Below are 22,175 nucleotides of genomic sequence, written 5' to 3'. Positions count from 1 at the left end.
TTGCCAGTGTGACGATTTGCCCCGCATTCGGGAACGTGGGAGGATCGCGGTACACTCCACCCGAGTGACAACCCGCCGCCTGCTAATGGTGATGGTGACGGACCGAGAGCGGCCATGCGCGTCGGTGTTTATTGGCCAGCCATGCACAACGTTGGCCACCGAGCCTGGCAGGGTCACCGAACTTAGTGGCCAACAAAGATTAGGGTCGGGGGCCGGGGGGGTGCCACGTGCTTGTCATAATGGAAGCGTACAAGTTGATGCAGGAAATGAAACGTGATGCAGTCCTCGTCACCCTGGCCGCACACTACAGCGACTTGGAAGTTGCCACCTTTCTGGACGTAGCGAAGTCTTTCGTTTACATCGTGCGAACAGAGCTGATGTGTTGTGGCAGTGACTTGGCATCTGTGGCGGAAAAGAAAAAGCGCAGTCAGCAGTCAGATGTAGTCAGAACTCGATTTTCTGAGGCGGCGACTTCAGGTCATCGTGAGTGACGACCCAGGGATGTTGACGGGGGACAACGTTGCGAAAAAGCTCCATGTCGCAGAATCGACTGTCAGGCTCACTGTGCACAAGGACTTGAGGTAGCATTCCTATGTCATAAGGAGAGGGCAGTTCACGCCCGATAAAGCTCGGGTGAATTGACTGCTTTGGTCCAATTGATTGCTAATCACGCTGAAAAAAACCTGAAAAGCCAGAAATGCTGTTTTTTTTTTTTTAAATTCCCCTTCTCCGTGAAAATAACTTTGACCAAGACCAAAAAGTTAACCGCCGTAACTACAGGTGGCCTTGCGCAAGTGCTGATGAGGTGCCTCCAGTGACACCCACGAAATTTCCATCGTACATGATAGTATTATCCCCCGTGAGCAACGAGGGTGACATTATGCCATCACATGTTTTTGCAGGACTCCGCGTTAATGCTGCTGCGTACGTGCCACTGTTGTAAAGCCATGGATAGAGAGCTTTGAACGGACGACTATGTCTTTCATTAAGATTCGGCTCCTGCCAACACCGCCTGCATCAACCAAGAGTGGCTGGCAGATAGCTCCTACGACCATGCCCCTCCTAGTTCTCCATATTTAAATCCACTCGACTACTGTGTCTTGGGCGTCGTTGGGAAAGAGGCCAACAAAGGGCCGCATAATACAAGAGAATGACTGAAGGCTGCCGTTACTTGCTCAATGGCCAACATCTCTTAAAGAAGCCATGAAGACAAAATACACGTTTGGCTCATTAGAAAGGCTGCTTTGTCCTGATAAAAATGATACCAATTTCATTGCAAACTTCCAAAAAATAACGGAGATACAGTCTACGCCCGTTACAACGGACCCTCTGAATCCGGAAAAAAACGTCCGCTGTAGCCGAAGTATGCAGTATCCGACAGGGGAGGGGGGGTATGAGTCCTAAAGTGTTTACTTTGACCGATATTGCATATGCATAGTACAACTTTGTTCTTTCTACACACCTGCAGCACCTCTGCACAGTGTTCATGCGAGGGCAAAGAATCGCGTAACCACCGTTTCCAAAGCTTAGAACCGGCACTTGGAAAAGGCCTAGCGCTTGCGGTCAAGCGTGTAAAGACGCATGATACGCTGAGCAAAAAAAAGCAATATAACTAGGCGCATTTATTAACCAGCTATAAAACATCAGTCGTGGCCATCAGCATTAGCTAGGCTCTTTTAAAGGGGTCCTGAAATACCTTCCGCCGATGCATGGATGTACATGTAACCAAATAAGACAATGTATTAGAAATCTCCTCCCGCAAGAATTTTGTTAAAGCGATGAGTACTAGCTGAGAAATCGTAAATCAAAAACCGCGCATTATCGTCGCGCCGCGTTTCCTCCTCCTTTCAACTTACTCCCCGCTGTTGACGGCGCGCCAGCCTTCCCTCCCGTGATGCTGCGCTCCTCGGCGGTGACTTACTTCCGCTATCGCGCTGCTCATACTGCCGTCTGCTACGGGCAAGCTTTGTTGACACCTTGAATCCCTCACTCCGCTCAAGGCTGGAAAAGCGAACGAAAAATCTGGCCGCATTTGTACGGCGGCCTGGCCTTTCCCTTTCGCGGTGTGCGTTGCTGCAGGGCAGCACGTGACTTTTAATCGGCGGCGAACTCGCAGCCGCTCGGGGACGATCGTGCGCTCGGTCCCTCATGCCCCTCATGCACCGCGCACTGTTTATCCAAAAAGCGCCGTATCTGATGTGGCCCCGCTGGTGCCGGGTCTTATTTTGCGGTGGTGGTAATTCCTGCCGGCGGCATGTGAAAAAGACATTTTAAACCGATACAGAACCCGTGCACAAAACGCTTCAATCATGTGACCAGTTCAGCTGGGGGCGACGCGTGGTGGAGAGCGGCAACGTTGGCAAAACATAATCCGGCGCGGCTCTGAGCTTTCTAGCGCTGGAGCGAGCGCCATTTCTTTGACAATCTCAAACATCGGTTGCCTTGGCAACAAGGCACAAACCACCCCAGAAGTCAGTTACGGTTGCGTGATCCCGGTTCAGCTCGGGGCTCCACCTCGCGACATGTGGGCACTGCAGGCGTACCACTCACTCCCATTGGGAAGTGTGAGATGCGTTTGGCATTACAGGAGGCGATGGTGTGTGTGTTGTGGACGCCTTTGTTTCGCGATGAAATGCGACGTTGTGCTTCTGCGGGTGGATAGTGCTTCCCATGGTCTGGATTATCTTTCTCGAGCGACGTACGACTCAACCTCGCATGGGGTATGTGCAGTGTGCGTGGCTAAAAGCCATCTCGGCTTGCGCGCCAGAGTTAAGTGACTTGCTGTTCGTCCCCGAAACCGCGCGCGAGGTGAGTGCCGAATTTACGACAGGCAGGAGGAGGCAACCCATCATCTGTCAATCGCGGTTCAGACTTGCAACGCATGTTGTGACGTTGTGTTCTTTCGAAACGCATCTCTGGATTGTTTTGAAGTGGAATAAAATGTATCCGTCAAACCCGGGCATTCGGCTCAGGGCGTTCTCTGCGATTGCACGAAAGAAGTGCCACGGGGCTTCAACGCTTTCTTTATGAAACGTACTCAGGTAAGGGAATATTCATGTCGTGTTATGGCCGTGTTGCATTCAATACGAACGGTTAAGCGCTTGTTTACACTTGTTTTGTTTGTCGTAAAATGTCCAAGCACTCCGACACTCCGCTGGCAGATCAGCTGGCGAGCCGACGCTGAGCAGACGACTCATCTCTTTGCCGGAAGTGCGTGAAAAAGCCGCCCAATAGCAGGATGTCTAGCTCATGACGAACATCTGGGAATTGCTGATGTAGACATGTGAAGATGGCGGCGTCCAAAAACACGAAGGAAAGGGTGAAAAAAAAGCGACAAACTTTGCAACAAAAGTGTGAGCTTTCCGCTGCGCGTAAAAGAGTAATACTTGGCCCAGATGACCTTGACGACCCAATCTAACGATTGCGCTAATTCATTTAGTGTGCTCAAAACTTTTTTCAGGGCCCCTTTAAATCCCCTCATGACGAGGCAGGTTTTCCCGAAACCATTCGCCAAACAAATCGGATCGCTGCCTGACGTTCCCTCAAGGCAGCTTCCGGATTTTCAGCGATTTTAGTCTGGTCATTGAAACAGCTGTAATGAAATAATCTGATGACGGACAGCTGTAAAATGGAAAGCTAGACCAGTTGGACTGCGCACGGTTACCGGCAGATTGCACACAATGGATGGGGAACCCCCGTACTTGAGGCATTTCTTACCTTTTTCACCGAACGGAACGGGAACGATGCATGCGTGGGAATAATAAAAGCCGAACTTCACTTAACCTGAGTTTTTTATTACACAAAAAAACTGACGAGGGCAGACTCGCCTCCGGGTGCACCCCTTTTTCAATCTCACCGGAGTCGCGTTTATCGGCACCGGCCTTGTTCTTGACGGTAGAGCGGACCATCTGCTTAGACAGGCCTGTACTTTTAGCGATGTCGGCCTGTTTTTCCCCATGTTCGACAGCGTTAATTACGCTTAATTTATCGGACAGTGAAATCAGCTAACCCGTCGCTCATGCCGCTGGTCGCGCGCGCGCCCACACACACGCACGCACACACACACACACACACACACACACACACACAAAAAGCCACTAGCACTGGCTTGGCTTGGCTGCGCCAACGATACGCTGCCAGCAATGTTGCCAGACGTAACAGTTTTCTTGCCAAAATAAACAAAGAAAAAGCACATCGGATGCCAGCCTCGCGGAAGCCTTCTACAAACATTCAGGCGAAACAATTTTAGCCCGAAATTTAGTCTGTTGTAGCCGATAGTCTGCTCTAGCCGGGTCCGTTATGACCGAAGTGGACTTCATTTAAAATGCATGGGGACCAGACAAAACAACAGAAATGGTCTGTTGTAACCGAAAGTCCGTCGTTGCCGGATCCGCTGTAACGAGCGTAGACTGTATTAAAGAAAACGTGTGGAGCTGTGGCGATTCGCGAGCCAGTTTTCAGCAACTTTTCTATGACGTCACAGAATCTTGTTTGGGCGATTGACGGCGGCCGAACTAATCAATCGCCAGGACACGACTGGACGATTGTACTGGGGTCGCTAGTTTTGTTTGATCGAATCACTTGAATGGTAACATGCACCTAACCCACTGAAAATTATGCTTTTAGTGCTGGCCCATATGACGTCACTCGCACCTATAACACGTCACTGTGGTGCGAAATTTGAAAGTCCTTAACTATTTCTTGCGTTTTCATCGGTTAAAAAACGTCTTTCATGGACGGAATGAAGCTGAGTGAGGTACTAAAGTCTAACTCTTTAAAGTTAAACAAAATTGTATTTTCTCTTCATGGACCCTTTAAAGCACCTGATCGGTGCATGCGGCCGTTCCCAAAGCCCAGTTGAATCACTTATTGCTGCCGATGGTGAATTCATTCAGTAGTTATGGAAACAAACCATAAGAGGTTTATTTTGCAACGTTTGGTAAAATTATGGTCAATTTTGCTGGAGATACAGGGTGTTGCGACGATAATTGGAACACTTTTAAAAATTTTCCTGAGCAAACTGCCGCTCTGTTTGCGCTCAAACTTCACACGAAGGGCGCATTTTGGGGTCTATTTTGTTTGAAACTGTGAACAACGACGGTACTTACCTGTTTATCCTGAAAATAAATAAGAACGATTTTCGCCTATGGGAAAACGGCGGCTGATTTGGACGTGCGAGCCCGAAAACCGGGTTTTCTGATCGTCTGCTAGCTCATTCCTAGGTGCATTTTCTGATCGTCTGCTGCACCATTTGGCTCCTTCCTGCCGTGAATCCCAAATGTGCGTTTCGCTGTGCATACCCCAGGTGGTTCCGTCATTCCAACGTCAACTTGCACTGGATCGCACGTCCAAATCAGCCGCCATTTTTCCATAGGCAAAAATCGTTTTCATTTATTTTCAGAATTCACAGGTAAGTGCCATCGTTGTTCCCGGTATCAAACGAAATAGACCACAAAATGCCACCTTCATGGCAAGTTTGAGCGTGAACAGAGTGGCAGTTCGCTCAGGAAAAATTTTTAAAGTGTTCCAATTGTCGTCGCAACACCCTGTATTCTTTTGTGCCTGAAGCCAACGTTCTGTTCTGAAATACCTCGCGCACCCGGTACATTCAAAATATGCCCTTCGAAACAATTTAAAATTAGTTGGCTACAAACACGCACTGGTGTCAGTGCACCAGCGGCATGCAGCTGAGGGCGAGAGTAAGGTGCCTGAGCATTTCTTATATTTTCGGTGTTGAGCCAACTCCGACCATGTGCTTCAATCAACACTTCTCTGGCAAGACGATGACATTCGGCGACAACTGGAGAGTTTGTGCTCGTTCGTAAAACGATATGTCCAGAGCGATAGCACTTGCTTTTACGCGTATCAGTTCTGTTCACCCCACGCATCTGTTGCTCCTGGTAGTGCTGCTGTAGTTGACAACGCCCGTAAAGTTTCCGAAATTTGCACTCCCTTCCACCGAGGGTGGTCTGGGTGGCCGTGTTGATAACACCAGCAGTGCATACACTTTTCCCCTGGCAGCCTGTTGACTAAGTTCTTCGGCATATTTTGCACCTTGAAGTTGCAGCTGTAGTGCGGGGCCGTCTGCGCTTGTTTATTACTTCTGCTTGTTTGTGTTTGAAGACTTAGTCTGCTACACACACAGCATGGTGCACGCAACTCGACACCCTCTGCAGGCAGTGCACGTACTTTCAGACCGAATAACAAAGACCAAATGGCGCTGGCAAGTCACTGTGAAAATCAAAAGGCAGGAGTGTTGTGTAGTGTGCAGGGGATGCAGTGCTTGAGTTCTCCGCTTGTGTCCCCGCCCCGCACAGGTCATCCCGGCAAGGAGCCCGGCCTGATGCCCGTGCCGTCGCCGCAGCAGATCCAGTACCTGGGCTCCCTGGAGAGCCAGGAGCTCACTATCCAGAAGCAGGCCAACCTGGGGGTAACCGAGGGGCAACCGCTGAGCGCACAGGGCCCCCTCAACCACATGGGGCCCTCACCGGCAGCGACACAGCACATGGCCCAGCAGCAGGGCATGCTGCAGGGCCTCGGACACCCCTCAGAGTGAGTGGGGGATTAATGAAGGGGCCATGCAGACGAAATGCAAGGGTTCGTGTTTTATAGTGCCCCCAGCGCTTGTCTGGAAGCAAACGCTTTATTCACGGAGGCATTAACCAATTTAAAGTTAAAATTTTGCTTCTCCCGCCAAATTGTGTGTTTTAAGGACGTCTGCAATAATATCACAAGAACAGTTCTTAAAGCTAAACTTGCAGTGCTTCGGAGCCTTGTTTACCATTAGTCAACCTAGATGGCGCCACCATACCGCGGCGGACCGTTTTCTGCCTTTGCTTTGTTGTTGACCGTATTTGCACCTGGCTTGCTTGGCCCCTCCGGTGGTGATCTCGACTGACTGGCGCAGCACAAGGGCGTGCACTCACACAGTTGTGCCGGTTGCTGTGCAGTATCCCGCCTCTGGACATGGGCGCCAGCCTGGCCTCGGAGAACTCCCAGGGCTCGTACCACTCCTCCTGCTCCTCGGGCATGGAGGGGCCCCGCATGGGCCCCGCCATGCAGGACGGGCCCCGCTTCCCCACCAGTCCGCCGTACGACCGCTTCCCGGGCCACGAGGCGCCCAGCTTTGGCTACATGGATCCCCGGTGCCGGACCATGGGTCCCGACTCGGATCCGTCGGACCCATCCCAGCAGCAAGGGCGCTTCCCCGGCCCACACCACCCGGGCTTTCCTGCCGGCACCATGCCGCCGCACCAGGGGGCGGCATTTCCTGGGGCTGCTTCGCAGGGCGGGCCCGCAGCGGGTGCACGTGACTTCAGCGAGCCCATGATGGGCGCCGGCGGCTTCCCCCGGCCCGGCAGCTATGCCGGCGACGTGCCCCACTCGCCCCACATCCAGAGCCTGCAGAAGATGACGCCCCCTTTTGACGGCGGACCCAAGGGAGAAGTGGTGGCGGCGGACCCGCTCAACGGACCGCACCACCGCGGAAGTCCCGGCTGCATGGTGCCCATGGAGCCGGCCTCTGCGGCTCAGTTCATGGCCGGCGGCGGACCAATGGTGCCCCATGGGCGGGGCGCCGCCACCCCGTACGCCACCGGAATGGCGCCTGCACGCAACTCCCCCGGACCCCGTTCGCGAGGTCGCGGTGCCGCGGCTTCGGCGGCTGCTGCCAACACGGCCGCTGCGTTTGGCGGCGGAGCCAACGTGCAAGTGAAACTTGGTGCGCCCAACACCATCCAGTACCTCCCTGCACGGCCTCAGAACCCGGTGGTGGCACCGCCGCACCGAGCGCCGAGCTTGGACTTCCTCCAGCGCTTCGCGACCCCGCTGACCAACCTGGACGCCAAGGTGCCCACGCAGAACTTGCAGTACTTTCCGCCGTCCGGTCCACCGCAGAGGGCCGGTCCCGTCATGATGATGCGCGGCGGCCCCGCCGGCGCCGGCGTGTACGCGGGGGCCCGGGGCCTGCCGCCCATGGACGCATATGCCGGTGGCCCCAACGGGCCTCAGCACGGGATGCCCGTGGGTGCCATGTTCCAGGGGGGCAAGGGGATGCGACCGGCGTCTCCCGGGGGTGGCCCGGGGGGCGAGGTGGTGTCGCAGCCGCTTCCCCCTACCGTGGGCCAGAGCTTCAGCTACAAGCAGAGCCCCTTCTACGGGCCCACAACGGCTGACCCCAACTACGCAGTGCAGTTCCACAACTTCCAGCAGCAACTCTACGCCACCAACACGCGGAGCCAGGGCGGGGCGGCATCGGGGCCGTCGAACGCAACAGCGGCCGCTGCCGCGGGCTTCTTCGGCCCAAAGTGACTGGACCGAGTTTGCGCCCTATCCGGGTAGAGGAAGAAACCCGAGTGTTCTCGTGACACCACCGAACGTCGGGGCAGTTGTGTTCTTGGACGAAGCCCGCAGTTCCGCGTGTGGTGACTCCGTTCGGCGAAGTGGGCTTTGCCGTGAAGCTGAGAACGCTGCTAAGGCTATGGAAAAGTGGGATGGGGCAGAACAGAGGTGCTCAGATCTTCCGTTGTGGCTGCGTGGTGCGCGGGACTGTGGTCAGCTTGCACTTTTCCTCGTTTCTTTTCTTTTGCTCAACAAGGCAGGAGCGGCCACGGCGGTCTCGCGAGTCCTCACGGCGCCAGTGAGATCGCGACGCTTCTGTTCCTCTTTTTTCCCCCGCGGTGGGGCAAGAGGCGGCGTTTTCTTCGACAACGTGTGCTGCGTTTGTTGTTGTCCTGGAGGCGAGGCGGAGGAGGGAACCCCCAGCGCACCACAGGTGTCCGTGCCATCTTTTGCGACGAGTATTTTTGGGGTCCCTTTCTGGCGGCTTGAAAGGTGGCCCTTCTCGCTGTTCTCGTTTTGTTGTTGGCGGTTGTTCCTGGTGTCGTGTAAGCCCCTCCCCCCCTCTTCTGTTTTACACTGTGTATGAGACTGGTGGAAGGAGAGGGAGGAGGGAGAGCTGTACCTAGGGAGGAGGCTGCTGAACTGTCCTTGTGGGGCGCAGTAACCAGGTTGTGCTGGAGAATCGGAGGCGGGTTCTGTGCAGAGAGGAGTGCAGAACTCCTTGTATTGACAGCTGCTTTTAATCTATTCGAATGAGGCAGCTTTCTTTTCGTTTTTTTTCCTGAGTTCCCCCTGCCCCTCGACCGATCGGCACGAGTTTATAGCGTGCCATGTTTGTGGCAACGTGTAAACCTGTCATACCTTCTCGCGGAAAGGACAAGTGCATCTTGTTTCTTTGTTTCAGTGCCAACCGGTTTTGTGTTTGTAAGAGTGGGGGAAAAAGAAGGGAACGAAATGGTGGGAGGACTGTGCTGAGAGAATCTTCTACGCACAATTTTTTATCGTTTTCAGCCAACTGTACTGTCGCCTAGAAACCTTCGGACGGCACGAGTGTTTGTTATCATTTTTTTTGTTTAAACCGCCCTTGCCCGTTCTTTTTTGCTTTTTCACGCAATTGGAAAGGGAAGCGACTTCTGCTCAATTTTTATAGTGCAACCGTGAGTGGAACAAGGAACAAAAAAAGAAATGACACAACAAAATACGTCACTCATCGCGTCAGCCATATCCTAAGTTATTTATCACAGAAAAAAAAAAAACGTCTCCGTCGTCGTCTTTTTCCCTGTCCGTATTTTTTTTTCGGCTTTTTTTTCTTCGCCGAGGTGAGAAGTACTGGTAGGTAACTATTGCAGCAAAGTTGTTGTTTTTCTGTGTGTGTTCCTCGCGAGTGAGATCCCGTCCATGAAAGAGGAAAAAGAAGGTAAAAAAAAAAGTGAGCGAGAAATTTGCGCGGTCTCTTCTCAGCCGCTGTGAAGGATAGAAAAACCTCACTATACGACCGTGCCGTACGCTATACGATCGCACCCTCTTACTTCACCCATCCTCTGACATCATCGGTCCAGTGTGTTTCCTTCAAGTGCAGCCGGGAGGATGCGTTTCAACCGGCCAGCTTGTTGCCGCTCAGTCTCGCTTGATGATGTAGAGTGCAGAGAAGAACCTGCACAACCCTCACCCCTTGTAGGGGCCGGGGCTTCGCATGGCAGCAACACCCCGCTGTTGGGGCGGTTTGGCTGGTAGGAATTACTCGGGCGAATCGTGTTATCATCTGGCTGCACTTTTTTTTATCTCTACTCCCCCCTTCCTCTTGTAAATGAAACCCCCCTTCCCGTTGTCACACGACTTCTTCGGTCAACATTGCCCAATTAATAGTGTGGTTCTTAATTATGTTGTTACTGACGGGGGGAAAAAACGGTAAAGAAAAAGGCGGGTGTTTCCGTGGCTCATAATATAGGCCACCCGCACATGCAAGGAATATGCTCAAATGGAAGGAGTGCCCCTCCCCCTTTGTGATCTTTGCTTTTTCAGCTGTCGCGCGTGAAGTGTTTTTTTTTTTTTTTTTCCTCTCCTTTTACAAAAGCCTTCTTTCACCCCAATCGCAGCACCTGTTTTTTAACGCAATACACATACCTCGTGTCATTTACAATGCGAGTAGTAGTGTTGAAATGGCACCCAGTACTGGATTTCATAACTATCGTCATGATTGCTGAGGCTGTGCTGTGCTGTGCTGTAGTTAGTCGTGGCATCATTTTTAACCCGCAGTTAATTTTAAGGCCGCCGCGGAAAGGATCGTTCTAGCGTTGTAGCTAAGGTTTCACAATGAAACTAGTAGCGCTTCGTGTTCTGTGCGCACAACTGTTAGAGTGCATCTCTGTGCTAAAAAGGTTGTGTGGCATCTCAAAGAAAAAAAAAGCTACGTGCTTACTGAACAGAGCAGTTTTAACATTTTTAACACCATGCCTGGCAGCTTCCAGAAATTTTATTGGTTGTGGAGCACTTTGCTGCATCGTTGCACACAATTTGTGAATGAATAAGGGTGGAGTCGTTTTTTTTGCTCGATAGAAAGACTGTGTAGTGCTTCAACTGAGCAGATTCATCGAGTTAGACTAAAGTGTTTCCCCTCATTTTTGGATGGGAGAGAAGGGGGTATGATGATTTATAGAATTGTCATGTCAGTTACAAACGAAATGAACAGCAGATGCCTGCAGATGAATCCAGAGTTACTCGATGTAGGAGTTGCGAAACTCCTCGTAGGCTCCGTGCATAAAAAAGTGGCCCTACGATTGGTCCACTATTTCGGATTCTTCCGTACAGTGGCGCCATCTATTGGTGACAAAATAGACTATACAACGCGGTTCGCAACTCAACGGCCTGGGAGAAAAATGGTATTTGGGTGCTTACGCAAATTTGTTGTGCCGAAGAAGCCCGACGTGTGCAACCACGCAAACGTTTTATGCGCATTTGAACCAAGAGCAGTGAAAAAATGCGGCCGTGTGTTCAGCGAAATGCGTTGTTGCCTGCGCATTGTCATCTGTTGCGCGTCATCTGCGGTCTTCCGGCGGCAAAAAAAAAAAAAGTTAAAAATTCGCTTGGACGGCTTTACGCAAGCTTGAAAGGATTATTTAGAGCCACTTGATCAGCTACTGGACTAGTTTTGGCATGCAGTGTGATGTAGGCCAAGCGGCAACTGCCAATTTAGCACTTCAGGGCGGACCTGTGTTGTGCCGGACTGCCCGCACAAGTGCCAAACGGTCGAGGCAGTTGCGCAGTTGCAGAAAGTATCGCAACAAAAAAACGCAGTTGAAGAAGCAATAAATACAAAAATAAAGAATTATGCACCTTTGAAACAAAATTTAACGTTCAACTGTCAGTTTGAATAATTACTGTGTTTTTTGGATAGTGCGTGCAGTCGCCACGGTGGCGCCACCGTGCGCACGATCCAAAACAGTGGGGGTCCAGGTGCAGGCCGTTTTTTGAGGCGGAGTTTCGCAACTGCCTACATTGAAGAGCTCAGGATGAACCTAGACCAGTCCCAGTTTCTGAGGCAGCTTTTTTTATTGTAGGGTCCTGTTAACACGTCAGCTGAATTGAGAGGGTTATTGTCATTTTAAAGCGACCTTGACGGCGAGGATGAGTAGTGATGAGTGGATGTGCCAAAGAGGGGAGGGAAAAGGGGCAGTGCACTCAGCTTCCCTTCCCTGCTTTCTTAATAAACCACCACCACCACCAACATTGTTAAGAAGGCCTGGGAGCGCCGAGAAAAGTCTGCGTCAGTGACGCTCTGTTAGTGACGCCGAACAAACTCCATCTGGAAGGACTTGCGCCCAGTTGTCATTGTATTGTCGGCTGTAGTGCCGTGAGCCAGGAGCGGGCATGTCTTCTTCAAGATATGAGCTCTCACTGTTGCCTGTCGAATGAGGTCTTTACAAATGTTTTGGGAAGCGGTTTGTCCCTTAGTTCTTCACCACTCAACATAGTTCTTCCTTTTTCTCAGTGTTATCTTTCTCAACACTATCCATGATAACGTTAGAGGATAAAAACGTTGTCTTCTAGAGCTTACACATGGTGGCAGCAGTGGAATTATTGGAAGGGAATGGCAAAAACTCCGACAGCTGAAACAGAAGTTTGCTGCTCATGACGTGGGTGGAGAGGATATGTGTGTGCCGCAACCATCAAGTGACATTCTGCGTCCAAGTCACTACAGGCCGGGTACCTCAGTGGCGATAGGCTCCTCTCTACGAGCTATGAGATACCTAACCACCTTCGTTTACGAAAAGAATGGCTAGAAGTGATCTAGGGGCGAATTTTTACAATAAAGAAACCTACTTGGGCTTTACCGAGTCTTCACGTTACAAGCCCTAGTTGTTAGTCCACAGGGTTCGACTGAGCCGCAACGTCGTTTTAGCGATTGCAACAGTGTTAAAAAAGCTAACCACTAGATGGCCCTGTGTGTAAGAGGAGCACCCGGCCCACACTGTCTCGGAAATGGAATGTTGTGGTGTGCACATGTAGGTTGTCGCAGCACGGCGACATTACGCTGTGGTGATGCTGAACTTCAATTAAACTTAGTGATAGGCTGCGCCTCGCACCTGAACCAACCTAACATATACCGAAACACCCTTATTTATGAAAACCTAGAATCAACTGGAGAAACCATTTTTACAATAAAAGAAATCGTCTTGCTTCGCACAAAAATTACTGAAATTGTTGTGGCCGGACCTTAGGCTGTTAGCTTTAGAAGCGGAGTCTCGCCCGAGGCAGCGGAGGCCAAACGGCTGGCTTCTGTCATCTGTTGCTGAAGAGAGTGGCAGGAATAGGTGGGCAGTAGATGGCGCTAGGCGTGTAAAAGAAACGCCCAGATAATGGGATTTCGCCACGACACATTGTTGCAATCCTTTCTCCCTGAATGCAATTGCGATCCCACTTATCATAAAAGTTTCACTTACACATAAAAAGAGACAGCTACAATTCTTTTACAATTACCCTAGTGCTGCTTTCGCTGTAGCTTTTTAAAGGGACAGACAACTGATTTTTGTCAAGCATATGTTCTCTATCCCGAATGAAAGCCAGTGTTTTATATAGCCCCGTAACCACAAGCAATTAATAAACAAATTGGCAGAAATAATTTTAATTTGGCACCAAACTTTCTGAAATCTGAAGGGCGGCAGTTCGTAGTGTAGAGACTTGACACTACAGTATGTGTACTGGTCACATGACCTGCAAACTTAGCAGCTGCTGTCACTACTGAAACGTTTATTCATTTACTGAAAAGCTTTGAACACAAGTATTTGTATACGTCTAAATTGTATATGTGTTTTTTAACATTATTTTCAAGATTTTTAAGACACTCCACCCGCCGTCGCTGGGTGCCTCTCAGTGTGGCTAACTGAGCCTCCATGCCCAGAATCAACGGCAGCGTAGACTAAGCAGACCCAGTGAAGGAGCTTTGACGATTCTGGCTAAGTCAGGGGCATTTTTTCTGCCGAAATATTCGATTTCAGTTTACAAATACGCCAACGGCAGCTTAAAAAAAAAAAAAAAAAAAAAAAGACTCGCCCAGGGAGAATCGAACTGCCAACCTCCACAACGGAAAGCCAGATTCTACCTATCATCCATCCCAACAGATGGCTCCTTCATGCAAAATAGACAAGTGAATTAAAAAAAAACACATAATGGAATAAAAAAGCTTTCGGTTCGCACTTTTTTTAGGTGGGGACAAGTTTTTAAATATCGCTTTTTATCTTGCATACGGACAAAAGTATGTTGCCACGCTACTGTATGTCAATGGTCGCCAGAATGGGTTTTTGGGAGGACACATACGCTTCGTAGATGTAAAAATTTCGATTTAAGAAGTCCTGGGGCATTATCAGCAAAACCGTTTCTCATTAAGGTGCTTTAAGGGGTGCCCTTTCATTTGGGATAGAGAACATATACTCGACAAAAATCGGTTGTCTGTCCCTTTAAAACACTCAGATTCACATTCCGGATCCCACGCTATTCCTTCCAGATTTTGGCGAATCTTGAAAATCCACAGGTGGCGAAAATTTATTCATAGCTCTCCCCTATGGTGCGCCTCATGGCCCAGGAGTAGGCTTGGCACTTTAAAGCCCCTAAATTTTGAATTTTGTTTTGAAATGCCAGACCTAGAGTGAGGTGTCCTGTCTGACCGATGTGACATTGTAAAACAATTAGAAAAATTGACGTGAGAAGAAGCTGCATAAAATAAACTTTACCTTCCAGAAATTTTTTAAAGGGGCCATGCGAAGGCAGAAAACAAGGACTGCGCTTTGCTGGTTGTTTAACAACGATGCGGATTTTACAGCAAACTTTAAAGGAATAGTCGAGTATTAAAGAGGTGTTGTAGCGACGACCCCTCGGCCATTTTCCGGCGATTTTTTCTATGACAATGCAGAATCCTGTTTGTGCTATTAGTAGATACCACCAAGAAACATAAGTGAGCTATCGTAGTGGGGCCATTTGGTTGTATCGGTTCAACACTAACGTGCAGAGAGCGCGCTGATAATTGTGTTTTCAGCGCTGGCCCATCGCTGCGGTGCGAAATTGGGAATTTTTTCAGTATTTCTTGCCTTACTGTTTTTCGGTTAAAAAAGCGTCTTTCGTGGCTAGAATGGACCCGACTGAGTTGCCAAAGCCTAGTTCATTCAAATCAAACAAATAGGTATTTTTGTCTTCATGGCCTGTATGGCCATGAAGCTGCTTGCTGCCAAAAGATTCCACTGTTGCCACCGCATGTAAGCAGTCCACATAAGCACGGGATGAGGGCTGAAAAAAAAGGGATGGAATTAGAAGGGGGGGGGGGGGGGGGGGGGGGGGGAAGTGGCTGGCAGTTGCGCCAAATGTTTAGGAACCGCGACCGAATCTTTAGTGTTCGGCACACCACAAACGCATGCCCGTACCTTGCTCACAGGAGGCTCAGTCTCACAGTAGCACCACAATGCTGAACATCATGTTTGTCTCCGTTTCTTCTCCCCCCAAGCGCGCACTCTCGTCGCTTAGGTCTCCCGGGTTGTCGTAGTGCCACTTCACACGTGCTCGTCACTTTGTCGTCGTTTCTCTCTAACGACAGAGAAGCAAGCGTCCATGTTGTTTGTCCACAAACGCGTCATCATCCTCTTTCAGTTCTGCTCCGTCCCCACCACATTGCTCTGGTCATCTCTTCCTTCTTCTTCTTCTTCTTCAGTCACTCTCTCTTGTTTTTCATCAAGCAACAGGGTAGCAGCATTGCCGTGCGACTCAAATGCGCGTCATCTCACGGGGGGGGAACCACGGCCTCCGGTGGAACGGAGGAAAGCTGTGCGAGCAAACTCCGCGCTTTTGTTTTCGCGGTGTCTGTCTAGCAGCCGTGTGCCAAATCTAGATTTCTCTCGAGGTGCTCTTTTATTATCATTTTTTTTTTCTCCTTCCCCAGCGCAAGTACTTTCAGACTTTTGTTATTCCTTGTACCTACGGCTGACATAACGTTTCCTGCCCCTGTAGGCAAACAAAAGTTCTGTAGTTCTTCTTTTACACCCATTTTAGGAGTAAGTGCGTGTCTGCCGGAAGGCATAGTGGCATGCCATAACCGTTTGCTTGGGGAGCTGGGGCTTATGGGGTGTCTGCGCATTGACTGCTCTCTCAAAGGAAGCAATAAGACGGTCCAAAGGGGGATTTTTCGGTACAGGAACTGGGAGAAAGTTACCTCAAACACAAGTGGGGTGCTTGGGGATATGGGGGGTCGACGACGCGCCGAGGGAGATAATTTAATGCTTCTTAATGCCACATACCGCAGCTTTTTTATTGCTTTTTTTTTTTTTTTCATTCCCACCCTGTACAAATTGTAAGCAGATGGTTTGTGTGTGTGTGTGCCGTTGTCATGTACAGCTGTGCCTATATGTATCTCATTGTGTCGTCCGGAGTCACTTTTCACAGCTCGGTGCGTGCGAGTATTGTTACGCGCTGGGTCAAGCTTGCACCACGGGGGGGCCCTCGTAATGTGCGGCGGGTTTATTTTCACCTTCATGTTCTTCTGGAAGAGAGTGAGAGAGAAAAAAAACTTTTTTTTTAAGCTGTTGAGTTTCATCTCGGAAGTGTGATATGCTTGCGTGTGCCTGTGGAGAAAACAGTGTTGTATAAAGATGTGTGCGTGAAGCCTGGAAGAAATGTTGATTCGCTATTTTTTTTTCTTCTGGTATGCGTGTGACTCGTCACGATGAAGAGGAGTAATAAAGTTTTTTTTTGCAGACATTCTTTGTGCAGCTCCACTTAACCCGCTCCTCGTGCAGCATTTTTTCTAGAGTGAATTGTGCCCAATGTCGGCTTTGCGTAGTGGTTTTGAGCTGCGAATATTTGCGCAATTTTCACAGCAGTACGAGGGTATCGCGCACCTGGATGGTCTTGTGCAAGGAGACTGTAGGAGTGTGCGCCATTTGCAGCAAAGCCGACAAAACGAAAGCAATGCTTTGAGGGCCTTTACGGCAAAGGTTTCGTTGGGGGAACGTAGACCACACACACGAAAACAACATACTTTGACGTGAAGACGGTGCTACTCATAATACTGGCTTTGAGAGCTTGTGGAGGCTGTTGTGGGGCTTGTGGACGCAACGAGACGAGCGTGGAGGGATCCCGAAACAGCCTGTGCCAACGTTACACACCAGTACTGTGCAGCTCAGGTAATGGTGAGCATACCTAAAAGAACGCATATTTCTTTCCTTCTCCACCACCGTGCCATTTGTAGTACAGTTGTAGTACATTTGTAATACCCCATTTTCATTGGTAAAGGTATCGTAAGACTTAAGATAAAGTTCTGTGCCGGGGGATTTTTGTGCAAGTTTCCAACATGAGCAAGTTTTGTGCAAGTTTTCAGCAAGGACCTGTGGTTTCAGTTGGAAGGCAGACTGCAGGTGAAAAGGTTTGATAGAGAGAGGGAGAGAGAGCGTTTCCAAGAGAGCATGAAGCGGGAAGGTGGGAGTGTCCTGTCCTACTTTTCAGTCCTTGACCCCTGGTGGCTCCATCAGCTTCTTGGATCAGTAGGTGTTGTAATTGTTCTTCAGGGCTGAGCAGCGCAGCAGAGCAGCATTGCACCTCATTAAAGATGTTTATTTTTTGTGTCTCTTTGTTTTTCTGCGCATTCCCATATTGTATTCCAGATCTGCCCTTTCGCCGCATGTTTTACAAAGACCACTGGTTGTACCGGGGTGGTACAAGTCTTTATAGAAGTGGGTCCAGGAAAGTTCCAGTCTGTATAGGAAAGTTCCAGTCTGTATTTGTCGCCAAGCAATGGAGTGCGATCTATGTAGATTTTCGTGTGCCTTTGGATACTTTTTCCTGCTACATCTATAGTGGTATATCTCAATACGTACGGAGTGGGTAATCCACTGGTTCATCTGGCAGTAAGTCCACGGGGTTTTGGGAGGCTCACTAGACTACATCTCAAGCAGCCTCATGTGCGAATTCTTTGCAAGGCATTCCGAAGTGCGCTAGAGTCTATATTGATACGGTCTTGGTTATGGAGACAGCGTATGGTGTTTGCACGTTATGTAAACTATGCAACGAAAAGCTGATTAATAGCAGAGATTTTTGCTTGGAAGCGGTAGACAGGTTGTAGGAATATAGATGAGTGGGAAACGGTTTTTAAACCCAGGTAGATGTGAACGTACTGATGTTCACGGTGAGACATTTTGCTCAGATGTCAGTGAGCATCAGTGTGCAAGGATTTAGTAGGCCTGTTTTATTTTGAACCATTGCTGGATCACATTGGGAGGCAATTTCTGCTCTTAAAGCACCTCTTTCATGCACCAAACAGCTTGTAGAAAGAAGGGGGACAAGGGGTGGGGCAGCAGAAAGACAGGTAGCCATATTCGTTTATCACTTTTTTGTTTTTTTGCCGATGCAGAAAAACTGTCCTTGCGTCATATTTTTCATTCAACAACTGAGACTCAAGTTCTTTTCTCGTGCACGCACGTGCAAAAGTTGCTTGTCGCACTCTAGTCACAAATGCAAACTGGCCAGAATTACCAAATTTATTTAACAAGTACATCCACTGGAAACAATCAACTTCTAGCCAGAAGCTAACACATAATCACAATGACTAGATTTCTATTCAGTTTCACAGCATTTTTTTTGGCACTTGACATATTATATGTCCACAAAATTTGCATTTTACGTAAGTAAAATGGAATAGAATATAACTTTATTTCACATCATTTGCATGATGCAGGAGACCTGCGGAAAAAGCTGGAAGAAGTCAGCTTGACAGGGCCGCAGGCCCCCTTCATTGCATGATACATAAAATTCGCATTGGCATGATACATAAAATTCGCAATGGCATGATATAAAACTGGCATACATGGGCATGATACACAAACAGAGCAATAACACAGCATTATTTTTCACAGAAGAAAAAGCACGAATGATCACTGTACACATAGTGTTTGGCACGCTACCAAAAAATGATGACTACGAGATTTCTTTTATTACATATCTGCACCTAATAGCGCGCGAACACAAAATTAGCATAATGACACACATCACACAAATTATTTGACACAATGAACAAATTAACACCACTATAGCCTAAGGTGACGAATTAGCCAATAACAAATTGAAAGGCAGGCCAGAAAAGGAATGTACTACATTTGCCTTACAAATCCAAGGCAATGTGATGGGCTATGTGCAAAACGCCATGAATGTGATATCGTCACCTCCTTCCTTCACATAGTTTAAAAGGTTTTCGCATGATTTAGAAACAATGTACAAGCAAAAAAACCACCTTCAACAAAAATATGGCACTACTCCAAATGGAAGTTGGTGTCACAGAAGCTTTTTATCCATAATCTGCGTGTCCTGTATTGCATGTGTTTTTTTCTGTGTCCTCGTGTTACCGCGCAGTTCATTATGGATCAATACCAACTCGCCCAATTTACTAAGCCTTTATCGGTGTCCTCGTGTTACCACGCAGTTTATTATAGATCAATACCAACTCGCAAAATTCACTGCGCTCTTAAGCCTTAATCGGTGACACAGCTGCAACTCTTAATTTTGCTAATGAACAGGAACAATCTGTGTTGATGCGTTTGTTTCAGAACTACAACTGGTGCATAATAAAAAGTCTGAAAGGGCATGGATTGTTCCAGATAGTTTCCCAGCCTAATCTTTTGTCATGAAGGACCTAACTGGCACATAGTAACTAAAAGCCTTGTTAACCTTATGTTTTTTTAACATTCTAATTAAGTTAGATGCACACAGCCCACTTTTCTAAGATAACTGCAGCGAAATATTACGCAACAAAACAACACATTTAGATGACAATCACAAAAGCACTTCCTACGTCCACGGCAGGAAGTTCACATGCAAAGCTGTCCCCAAGATCGTGTAACCTAAGAAGTAAGTGACAATGCGCTTTGAGTAAACGTCGTTCTCCCACAGACTGACTGCCACATCTGCCCAGACGCATAGCGTCTTCTTCTGCAGCCGACTGGAGCCGTAGAACGCAGCCCAGTACAAAACCGGGCTAGCTGCAGCAACTAAACGCGTAGTCACCTGAACATTCGCAAATAGAACCGTAATGACGAGGAAACCGACAGCGTGGAGAAAATATGGAACATGTCGGCCATCATTGCAGCGCTTCAAGAACATGGACGACGAATGCAAGATAGTTATGACCACTGGCAAGGCCAGCAGGAAATTTGGCAACTGCTTCAAGCGGTAGTACCTTAAGAAGCCGACGTCCCAGTAATGCGACTGGACGTAGCCATACGAGAACGGAACAAGGCTTGAGCACCACTTGGAAGCGTTGCGGCCAGCGAGTTTGAACCCCGACTCCGTTGCCTGGTTGACAATGGCAGCGGGGAACTGCACCGAGTAATCGGGTATGCAAAAGAGAGACCACGCATAGCACTGAAACAGCAGAAATGGAAGGAAGCAGAAGGCAGCCCTGAAGACAGACCGAACGGGTGTGAGCCCACACACGAAACCGGAGTAAAGGAGGAAGCCGGCAGAAAGGAATCCGTTTGAGCGGACCAAGCCGCCCAGAGAGAAGAAGACGGTAGCCAAGTTGGGCCGGTTCTGCTCCAGAAGCAGGAGGCCAAGGAAGCTGACGGCAGCGAAGACGGATTCGCTGTAGCAGGCGCTGAAGAAAATGGATGCCGGATTGAAGCAGAAGAGGAGGACAGCTTCGTCAGCCTGCTCCTTGGAGAAGAGTTGGTGTGTCAGCCGATGCAACGCAACGGCTGCGACGACAAAGAATGCCACGTTGACCAGCACGCCGCTGAGGATGAGGACGCTGTGACGAGCCAGGTATGCGCTGGTGAGGGGATCTACCAGGCCATCGGCAGTCTGGCGGATCAGCCACGGGTACAGGGGGAAGAAGGCCAAGGTCTGCTCGTAGGTGTAGCCATGCTCAGCGATGTGGAGGAAGTACTGGCCGTCCCAGCAGGTGAGCCCTCTGAACAGCCAGGAGACCAACTGGTCACCCAAGTTGGGGGACGGGGGCCACGGTGACCGAAAGGCATCAGCCTTGTGATCGGGAACCGCCCAGTTGAAGGCGACCTGGTAGGAGAAAAGTTGGACCGGTACATTGTCCTCTTCTAGCAGAGCACTACTATCGCGCTCATTAAAATGCGTCGCGCGCGCGCGGGAAAGGGACCGCATCTAAACGGTATCATTTATGGCTGTGCTTTCAGCGCAGCTACTTCCCACTGAAATACTACTACTCCCCACTTTTCTGCGAACGGCGCGTGTTTTAATAAGTTGCCTTTCAGGCAGAAGGAGCCGTAAGCTGTAAAGTTTTTGGCAGCTTGGAGCGAAAGTCTCGGACGTCGCTATCAGTTTCATTTACATCGATAGGCGGAAGACTGACCTAAGCGCAAAAGTTTGTCTTCCAGTTCAAGCCGCCGGTTGCTGGATCGGCGGACAGAGTGATGATATATATACATTATATTTTTTTTTTCAATCTTCACTACGAACATTTAAAAGCAGAGTTACAGAATAAAACGAATACTGCAAACGTCGTGATGGAGTGATAAACTGCAGTGATTTCGGTGCGATCAGCGTTCGCGATGTTTGCATGCATTAGTAGCGCAAAATGCGTTACCTGAAGGAGAAATATAACGAACCGGGAGAACAGCGCAAGCACGACTACACTCGAAGTCATTTTGAAGCCACCAATGAACAACAGTTTCTTTCTACGAGGTGTCTACAAACATCGTGCCTGTTGAAAAGCTCGACACGGCCACAAAACACGGCTGTTCTACACTCTACATCATGGTAGGGCTGTGGTGTAGTGTCTTCGGCGTCTCTGCGGTTTCCTCAGTTACGCTAGAGTAAACTAGAACACAGAGTGGTTCTACTTTCAATACATCAAAAGTGAAGCAAAAAAACGGGTAAAATCCGTTAGGAGCGCTGCGATCGCAAGACTTCCAAATGTGGCGCAGTGGTAGAATACTCGCTTCAGATGCAAAAGGTCGGGGTTCGATTCCCACCAGCACCACGGTGTTATATTTTTTTTGTTAGTTTTTTTCTTTTATTGTCCGCGAAACCTTGGGTAAATACGCTTAAGGGTTAATATATAGACATTTAGTCAACGTTTTTAGTTGCCTTTAGTACTTACTTTTTGTTCGGCACGACATGCAATAGTCATACTTTGACAATTAAATAAATATGCATGCTTCCTTGGAACAGACATAGTCATACTTTGACAATTAAATAAATATGCATGCTTCCTTGGAACAGACAATCACGGGTGACTATGTAGTTCGCGATTATAAGAAAAAGCAGCACCGCAATTTTCTTAGCACCGAATACGTCATACATATTCACAGAGTTTCATACAAATATTATTGTAT

General features: G+C 49.0%; 2 protein-coding genes across 2 annotated transcripts in view; one reads left to right on the top strand and one right to left on the bottom strand.

The window, feature by feature from the left end:
* LOC144162664 (uncharacterized) overlaps positions 1 to 16,578 on the top strand; it is a 154,725-nt gene extending 138,147 nt beyond the window's left edge. The window contains exons 14-15 of the mRNA XM_077693290.1: positions 6,318 to 6,552; positions 6,951 to 16,578. Of these exons, the coding sequence (XP_077549416.1) occupies positions 6,318 to 6,552; positions 6,951 to 8,310 (1,595 nt within the window). The 3' untranslated portion in view covers positions 8,311 to 16,578. The remainder of the gene's footprint in view (positions 1 to 6,317; positions 6,553 to 6,950) is intronic.
* A 1,759-nt stretch (positions 16,579 to 18,337) lies between these two features.
* Pig-v (phosphatidylinositol glycan anchor biosynthesis class V) lies at positions 18,338 to 21,678 on the bottom strand. The gene is made up of 2 exons (XM_077693291.1): positions 21,425 to 21,678; positions 18,338 to 20,880 (listed from the first exon to the last, which is right to left on the bottom strand). Exons 1-2 carry the CDS (start codon positions 21,482 to 21,484, stop codon positions 19,657 to 19,659), a joined length of 1,284 nt encoding a protein of 427 aa, XP_077549417.1. The 5' UTR covers positions 21,485 to 21,678; the 3' UTR covers positions 18,338 to 19,656.
* Positions 21,679 to 22,175: the final 497 nt, after the last annotated feature.

Source organism: Haemaphysalis longicornis, unplaced genomic scaffold, assembly GCF_048455015.1.
Source record: "Haemaphysalis longicornis isolate Haplotype H1 unplaced genomic scaffold, Haemaphysalis longicornis Haplotype H1 scaffold_12, whole genome shotgun sequence".
Taxonomy (NCBI): Eukaryota; Metazoa; Arthropoda; class Arachnida; order Ixodida; family Ixodidae; genus Haemaphysalis; species Haemaphysalis longicornis.
The sequence above is the reverse complement of the archived record's forward strand: the minus strand, read 5'-3'. Positions and strand labels throughout refer to the sequence as shown.